The 8,083-nt window shown below is 56.6% G+C and overlaps 2 protein-coding genes across 2 annotated transcripts; both read right to left on the bottom strand.

Annotated features, from left to right (window-relative positions):
* Positions 1 to 823: 823 nt before the first annotated feature.
* On the bottom strand, positions 824 to 4,533 carry NUU61_005849 (uncharacterized protein; the record flags this gene model as incomplete). Its single annotated transcript, XM_056656431.1, has 2 exons — positions 824 to 1,964; positions 2,039 to 4,533. The coding sequence occupies 2 exons, from the start codon at positions 4,531 to 4,533 to the stop codon at positions 824 to 826; spliced, it is 3,636 nt and encodes a 1,211-aa protein (XP_056512044.1).
* Positions 4,534 to 4,640: 107 nt separating this feature from the next.
* Positions 4,641 to 6,734, bottom strand: NUU61_005848 (uncharacterized protein; the record flags this gene model as incomplete). The annotated part of the gene is made up of 2 exons (XM_056656430.1): positions 4,641 to 5,713; positions 5,771 to 6,734. 2 exons carry the CDS (start codon positions 6,732 to 6,734, stop codon positions 4,641 to 4,643), a joined length of 2,037 nt encoding a protein of 678 aa, XP_056512043.1.
* Between the last annotated feature and the right edge of the window lie 1,349 nt (positions 6,735 to 8,083).

The raw sequence follows: 8,083 nt of genomic DNA, 5'->3' as shown, positions 1-8,083 counted from the left end.
GGGCCCGGAGCGAGGTGCCTTCCGGGGGGTGCTCCGGGGGTGACCACGCCGGGAGGTAGACGCTTCGGGGGTGGCTCCGGGGGTGGGCATGCCGGGAGCAGATGCCCCCCGGGGGCCCCGCGAGGCGCCCCGGGGTACACGTGACTTGACATTGAAAACGACCAAGTCCCCCGCGTGTCGGGAACTTGTCAACTTTCGAGAGGTTGGGTGCCGTTGAGTGGGGGGGCGCGGGTGTTTGAGGGTTGGCGCCTGAGGCACCGAGGAACGTTATGTCATCCACCTATCGTTGCTTCTCCCCGTACCCTGCTTTTGCCTTGCCTTCGTCTTGCTTTCGCCTCACTTTCCGTCTGGTTTCTCTTATTGTGTCCTTCTGAATCCCTCTGAATCCCTCCGAGGAGCTCTCTCAGTGCGCGCCAGGCAGATCGCATCGACAGTGTTGTTTCGCGTGAGTGTGATGCGAGAAGTATGGAATGGGAATGCGATAAAATTGGATAATCGCGTGCTGTGACAGCAACCCCCCGCGGAGCCTGTCCCGCGGTGGTTGCCTGGTGCGCCGTGCGCGTGAGGGGGCCCCCTCGTCGCCTGAGAGAGAGGTGGTTGCTATTGCCTTGACCGTCTAGACCCGAGAGAGACATTGTGGGGGCGTTGGGTCTGTTTTCTGCGTTAGTGGTTAGCTGTCGGGGTCGTCCGTGTCGCTCTCAATCGGCGGGGGTGGTTGCAGGTATGTCAGGCGGCTTGTCGCCAGTAGGAATCGCGCTGAATCCCGTGCATTTTCTTTGCCCAGCGTGTCTTCCAGACTGCGCGGGGTCTTCCCACCCCAGAACTACCCCCTCAGCTCATGGTACTCGGGGCAGGTGAAGAGGACGTGTGAGGTCCATTCGTCGTCGCCGCAATGGTGGCAGGCCAGGTCGTCTCTCGCCCGCAGCGAATGACACAGAGCCGCGTTGAAGCCGATGTAGCCCGTTCGGGCCTGCATCAATGCAGATCTCTCGGGCACGGTGAGTTCCCCAAATGGCTGGAGGCTGTGCTTGGAGAGGGTTGGCATGATTAGACGGAGGGCTGCCCCGGGGGCTCCGTCCTGAGGAGAAGCCCATTCGCGGTGCCAGTCGCGCACCATACCGCGCATGGAGCAGTCTGCGGTGGATTGCAGGTTCTGGGGCGGCAGGCCTTCGAGGGTGGGAGCCTTGGGTCCGCAGCAGTCCCGCTCGTCCTCCCGCCAGCCAGTGGCCTGTTTGGCGAGTTGGTCTGCATGCTCGTGGCCCGGGATGTCCGCATGCGCGGGGATCCAAGCAAAGCGAGTTTGCCATCTTTGTTCCCGCCTCCGGTCCAGCAGTCCAGCTGCTTCTCTTATAATGTATTGGCCTGACGATTGGCGTGGGTTTCGCATGCACTCCAGCGCTGATTGGTTATCCGAATAGATCTCCACGTTTTGGTGGAAGCGGGAGTCCTCGTTAGCGATACGGAGGGCAAGTACAAGTCCTACCATCTCCACCGCGTGCACATTGTGATGATGACTAGTGCCGAGGTAGGCCGTGCGCTTCGCCTTGGGGGCTTCGCAGTATGCTGATGCCCCGGTTTCGCAATGGTGCCCTGATCCGCCGGTGTAGAGTTTTGGTACTCTAGGGGTGAGCACTGTAGCCGGCCAATGTATCATCATTGCCTCGTCCAGCGATGCCGCGATGTCAACGGGCGGGGGTTCCCACCACACCGGAACTGCGAATGGGAGTCTGACTTCCATCTCTGTAGCATCGAAGTTGACTCTAAGCAGCAGCTCCTCCTCTGCTGTTTCGAGTGCTGTCTGCATTACCTGCTTACGGTGGTGGCTGCGTCGATCCCGGATGGTTTTGTGGACCTTTGATGTGGCGATATGGGTCACTGCTTTAAAGTGACTCTCGCGCAGCCGGTGTGCCATTGGTTGGAGGTATAACTGGGCGTTGTAGGCCGTGCGGAACGCGCCAGAGATGCTATGGGCTGCGGAGCGCTGGATGGCGTTGAGGGTTTTGATTTGGTTGTCGTGAGTGCTCTTTTTCCCCTGTACCGGGGATGTGTGCCTGATGAGGCGTACATGGCTTTGGGGGCGATACAGGCGTTGTAAATCAGTCGCTTCTGCTCGATGCTGAGGCCCCATTTGGACCTGCCGAGCGCCCCGACTGACTGTATCCCCTTGCTGCATTTCTTGTCGATTTGCAGTAGATGGTCCTTGGACGATAGGCGGCTGTCGAGTAGGACGCCCAGTAGCTTTGCCAATGACGAGGGCTTGATGATTCGTCCATTGCCGATGTCGACGGCTGCTAAGCTGCCCTGTGGCGATGCAGACCCTTCGGTGGTACTGGAGCTGTGGTTCTGTGACTCCTGGTAGTGGTTCTGGTGGCGGAAGTGGACCAGAGCGAATTTGTCTGGTGCAAGGACTGACGCGTGCGTTTTGGCCCAGGTATCGCACTCCCGGAAGCTCTTCTGCAGCGAGTGGCAGTTCTCTGCCTCCGAGTTCCCCACAGCTATCATGGTTGTATCGTCAATGTACCCAAAGTTGCTTGTGTACTGCTTGTCTCCTATAAGGTCCGCATTATAGAAGAGGTAAAGTATCGGGGATAGCGGCGAGCCCTGCGGGATGCCAGTTTGGACTCGGGCCCGTGGTTTGGTGTATTCGGGTAGTACTAGAGTAGTGAATCGTTCCGAGAGGAAGGAGGCTATCCAGTCGACGATTATAGCGGGGATGTGGCATTTGCGGAGGTTGTGTAGTAGCCGCTGATGCGAGCCGCTGTCAAATGCGCCTGATATATCGAGTAGGAGCGCGGTGGCCACCTTACGTCGCTTCCATGCATCCTGAATGGTTTCCACCACGGCATGGAGTGCTGTGTCCGTTTCCTGACCTTTTCGTCCGCCAAAGTGGTTTCGGGGTAACAGGATGTGTTCCTCAGCGAGGTAGCTGAGTCGTAGCGCGAGCACCCCTTCAAGGACCCTACCGACTGTGTTCAGTAGGGCGATTGGTCGGTATGACTTTGGCTTGCTGTAGACGTCTTTTCCGGGATTTCGGAGGGCAACGGTCTTCGCCTCACGGAAGTGCTGCGGGCAGTAGCCAATGCTTAGCCAGCTGTTGAAGAGGTTTGCGAGTACAGGGGATAGCGGGTCTATCGTGTGTTGGTCCGTTGGTGCCGCTGCTTGCAGAATTCGGTTCGGGATGTCATCAGGCCCAGCCGCTTTGAATGCCCCCGGGCGGTGGATTGCTCGCTGGACCTCAGTTGCTGTGACTAACGGGACTGGCACCGGTTCCGGGTAGCTATAGCCTTCGATATCGGCTAGTGATGCTGTTGGGGGCGGTGGAAAGAAGGCCTCGGTAAGTAGGGCGGCTTTCTGCCCTGGAAGAAAGCGAAGTGTCCCGTCCGTTTCGTAGAGGGGCGGGGTGAAGGCTTGGTAGGGGGATCGGTCCCTTGCCCACCTCGAGAGGTTCCAGATCTGTCGTGTGGAGCCTGACTCCGCAGCTTCCGTGACTTTGCTTTGGTGGGCTTGGTTCCTGTAGCGCTTTATGCGCTTGCGGGCCACCGCCTTCTTGTGGCGGAACGCCGGTAGCATTGGTTCAGGTGCAAGCCGGTTGTGCGCTTCCTGTAACCGTAGGATCTGCCTCTGAGCCCGGTGGGCTTCTTTCTGCAGTTGGCGGCACTCCTGGGTAAACCCTGGGCGGGAGAGGGCAGTTGGCTTCGACCACGGTGTCGAGGCGTCGACTGCCGTTTGTATTGCTTTGACAAATTGCCCAACTACGGCGTCGATACCTTCTGCGTTTTGCTGGGCAGGGGGCAGGTTAGCCAACAGTGGGGAGAGCGTGCTGCAGAGTTTGTCGATATCGAGTTCCTTCCAGTTCCGCCTCGGTATTGCCCCTTTAGTAGTAAGGAGGGTATTGAACTCGCTTTGGATTGGTAGGTGGTCCGAGAGGCCTGATATCCCCGCTACTTGCACAAGTTGTAGTTGCTCCTGGAGTTCCCATGATGAGAGAGTGAGGTCGAGGGTTGTTCCAGAGTTCCCTCCTATACCGGCCCTAGAGGGCCTGGTTATGACACCTCGCGGCGTGAGGACTGTAAGAGGCATATTTTCAATCAGTTCTTTGAAATCCTGTGCTCGTTCTGAGTTGTTGGCGGGGTGGGGGAATCCTGCTGCACTCCAAAGGTTATCGTGTATGTTGAAGTCCCCGACGACGATGTGGTGGTTCTGTCCGGGTACGCTGTCTGCCTTCTGGATGGCTTCTCGGAGATCCCTGATGCCGTAGTTTTCGATGATCCCTGGTGGTTTGTAGATGTTGTGGATGAAGAAGTTATGTTCGCCTTCGGAGATATCTATTGATAGGGCATGCTGGGTGTAGTGCACCAGTTGTTTCAAGAGACTTCTGCGGACGAAGGTGCACACTCGGGGGATATCGGGGCGTGTGATCGATGGCCAGAAGAGGTCGAAATGGTCCCTGATCTCTGTAGGGTAGTGTGTCGTGTTGGCTATGGATCCATAGTCTTGGACCCATGCATGGCTCCTGAATCGCCAGGGCTGCATAGTCAAGGACCCTCTCGTCGGGTAGCAACGTGGCCATCACATTGTCGAGCGAGAGGCCTACGTTATATTGCAGAATGCGAAGTGTCATTGGTTCGGCGGCGCCCTGGTTACGCTGCGGCCTGGGTAAGTTCTGCTGCTGCGTGCTCTCGGGCGAGGTTGGCGGCGTGGTGGGAGTCTTTCCATCCTTTGCTGTAATCGAGGGTCTGCCCTTCTGCCCTTTTCCCTTTCTGGGCATCTTCCCATCCGTCGATATAGTCCCGGAGCTGTTGCTCTTGTGCTGGGGTCTGTGGGGTTCGTCTATTACCGAACAGTCCGTTCTTCGCCTGCCGGTATTTGTTCTCCGCTTTGCGCCTCCCGTTCCACTTCGCTCTCTGTGTTGGGTGTTTGCTCGGGCTCTGGTTTAGTGGTGGAGATCGGTGGCCGCTGGACCTCCGGGGCTTCTTGCTAGGCGGCTCCGGCGCCTGTTCAGGCTCGGATTCGCTGATTCTGGCGGACCTGCGACGCTTGCGGGGGGAGCTGTGCGGGGAAGGGACGGGGGGGATATCGGAGTCCGAGGCAGCGGACTGAGATGCCGCGTCTGACGGGTGGGGCGGGGACGATGGGAGTTGCTGTCCGAGTTCTGGTTCGGATGCGGACTGTTCCGGGCCTGATAGGGCTTCATCCGTTGATTTCTGGCTGGAGGCTGTGTCGTCTGTTGACTGTAGGTCCTGGGACCGGACTCTCGACGTTGTGCTATGGTATTCGCTTTCATCGACTGTGATGTCGTGGGCGAGGGTGGATGATCTGCCTGTTGACACTGCTTTCCGGGTAGGGCCGGTGCCTTCGCCCTGTATTAGTGGCGTTGGGGTCGTGGGGGGATGGGTGATGAGTCTTTGTTTCTTCTGCTGGCCCTGTTGCTGCTTTTGCGGGCGTCCCCTCTTCTTGGTAGTGGAATAGTTTGATGTGGCGCTTTCCGAGTCTGTGGCTATCTGAGGCGGTGGCAGGGCTTGTGGTGTCGATCGGGAGGCCTGCTGGCGACTTTCAGGTGGTTCCTCGAAGTATTTCGGCTTCTGGGCCACAGCGCGGCGTGATTTGGTCACAGCTTCGATGTGGAAGCGGCAGTTTTTGCTGTTGGCTGGGTGATTAGCCCCGCGGTTCGCGCAATATCTCTTCTCAGGGTCTTTCTGGTGTGGGCAGTTAGCTTCGCTGTGGTCCTCAGCACAGTGTCAGCCCCGCTGGATGTGTCCAAAGTGTTGACAGCGATGACACTGGGACACTTGTCCCTCCTGGGTATAGAGTTCGGTGTGGAGTGGGGTGCCATTGAGGATGAAAGGCTCCCGCAGGAGCTTGTTTGCGTCAGCTGCCCGGTGGAATTCCACTATCAGCGAGCCTTTTGGTTTTTGGGCCTTTAATACAAAGCGGCCACTGGTCCAGCTTACATGCACGATGCATGCATCTGGGATTCGGGCCGCGCTGGCCTGGAGGATAATATCCTTTGCCTGACCGGTTTCGAAGCTCCTGCGGGAGAATGTCTTTCGTGGCACCCCGTGGATTATGATCGAGAACATATTAGGGATGATGCGGGCTCTTACTCCGTGGGGGCGTCGCGGAAGCCACGCGGGTGATGTTTCGGTCAGGCTGTCGATATCTAACGCCGTAGGGGCATGGGTTTCGACATCTCCACTCCCATGCACGCGCACTGCATCCAACTGAATTGGCTTGCAGCCCTCCCTTCCTTGATTGACGAGCTGCTGGAGTTCTTTAACGACGCGGGAGTTCGACTTGCTGAGGTAGGGAGAAGTGCAGTTGTCCCATCGGATTTTCACGAACAAGTCTTTCCGGTCTTTGCTCACGTCGGCGGAGGATAAGGAGGGGGAGGGGGCGTCGGGGGACTGCTGTATTGGCTGTGGCGGAGGTGTTGGTGCTGGAAGGGCAGGGAACATGCCTATAAGGGCCGTGCGTTGGTTTGATTCCATCGCTTGCCGGAATTGCTCTTGAAACGTGTCTGCTGAGCGCGATTTGAGGAACATCTCTTCGGCGATTCGGCTTAGGAGAACGTCGTAGGTATCACATAGCTCTTTGACCTGCCCAACTCGGACCTTTTGCCTCTTTCCGTCCCCCGCATAGGCTGATACCTTCCGGGTGTATTCGCGAAGACGATAGATGCTTTCGGCAATAGGTTGGTCCAGAATAGGCGGCATAGCCGGCCATTGTGACGCCATGACTCACCAAGTGGTACTAAGGCGGGGACATGAAGTTCGAGGACGGTAGTGCTTGGTCGACGGCGTGCCTAGCGGGGGGTGTAGCAAGGATGATACAGAAGCGGCAGAGGGTGAAGAGAAAAGGTGAAGCGGGAGGCTGGTGTCAGTGGCCATTCCCAGGTCCAACGAAGGGTTTTACGATACATGAGCCATTCCGCCGGGTAGGCAACGCAATCTTAGTACAGATACAGAGTAGCAAAATTGTCCTCGTGGTATACTTGTCAACTATAAAGGATAGCTCGAGCTCGAGCTCGACCAAGACTCCAACAGAGACCCCGCGCAATGCGTATAAGGCGAAAGCAGGCAGAATGTGCGGCGTGCAAATGCCATCCATGGATGGATGAACGACTGGCTGGCCAAGCCAGATTTACCAGGCAACCTTGGAAGGCAGCCCAATTCATGATGCATACGGTAGTAGCCATTGAGGGTAGTTACTGTAGGTAGTATTATTAATAAATGCACCCACAGACAAAATGCACAGGAAACGAATCCAATCACAAATAAATACAAATGCTATAAGTACGTGAAGGGGAGATTTTCAATTTTTGAACACACTAAAGACGACAATTCCCTTTCCCCAATTACAAGACAATCGTGGTCTTGGCGTTGCGAAAATATCGGCTCGGCTGGATCGATCGGCGTTCGCGCTAGTAGTTTAAGAAGACCACTATCAAATGAACAATTTTGATCATTGGAATTTATCGCATAGAATCTATATATAGCATCCACCCGAGCCCTCGCTTAATATACCCTCTCGGAGGCTTCGAAAATTGCTCGAATACACCTGGCATCGTGATGTGCGAAAGCCGACCAGATATCCCTACAATCGCGCCATCGGCTCAGCTCTCTTCTCACAATTATGACGGAGCTCCACGCACTGTCAAGCACAGCAAATTACTTCGGAAGACTTCCCTATCCACTCCCCCGTTCAGTGGGGTGTCGATTCATTGAGTAATCCCTGCAAATATACCAGGGCAACCTATCGTTTACCCTGTCCGAACAAAAAGACCAGTCCCACCATTGATGCGGGAATATCTGTCATTGGCCCACTCCAAGCGCGGTTGTCTCGGATGGGGTTGCATTGCCCTTTGCGAGGGGGTAAAGACCCCATGCGCCGGCGCAGGAGATCCGGGATAGAAGGTCGCTGCACGGGCTACTTGCCACGCGGCCAATTCCGGTCGGGTTGAGAACATTGTGATCCACTCGGGGCAGTGCATTCACCAGCTCTTGAGAACATCATGAGAATGAAGGACCCGGTGTTGAAGGGTAAGGTGGAGGTGTGACCATTATGTAGCTTTGGCAGTGTGACA

Source organism: Penicillium alfredii, assembly GCF_028826965.1.
Source record: "Penicillium alfredii strain IBT 34128 chromosome Unknown utg000007l_segment0_segment0, whole genome shotgun sequence".
In the NCBI taxonomy this organism is placed as follows: domain Eukaryota; kingdom Fungi; phylum Ascomycota; class Eurotiomycetes; order Eurotiales; family Aspergillaceae; genus Penicillium; species Penicillium alfredii.
This window is presented reverse-complemented; position numbering and strand designations above follow the sequence as displayed.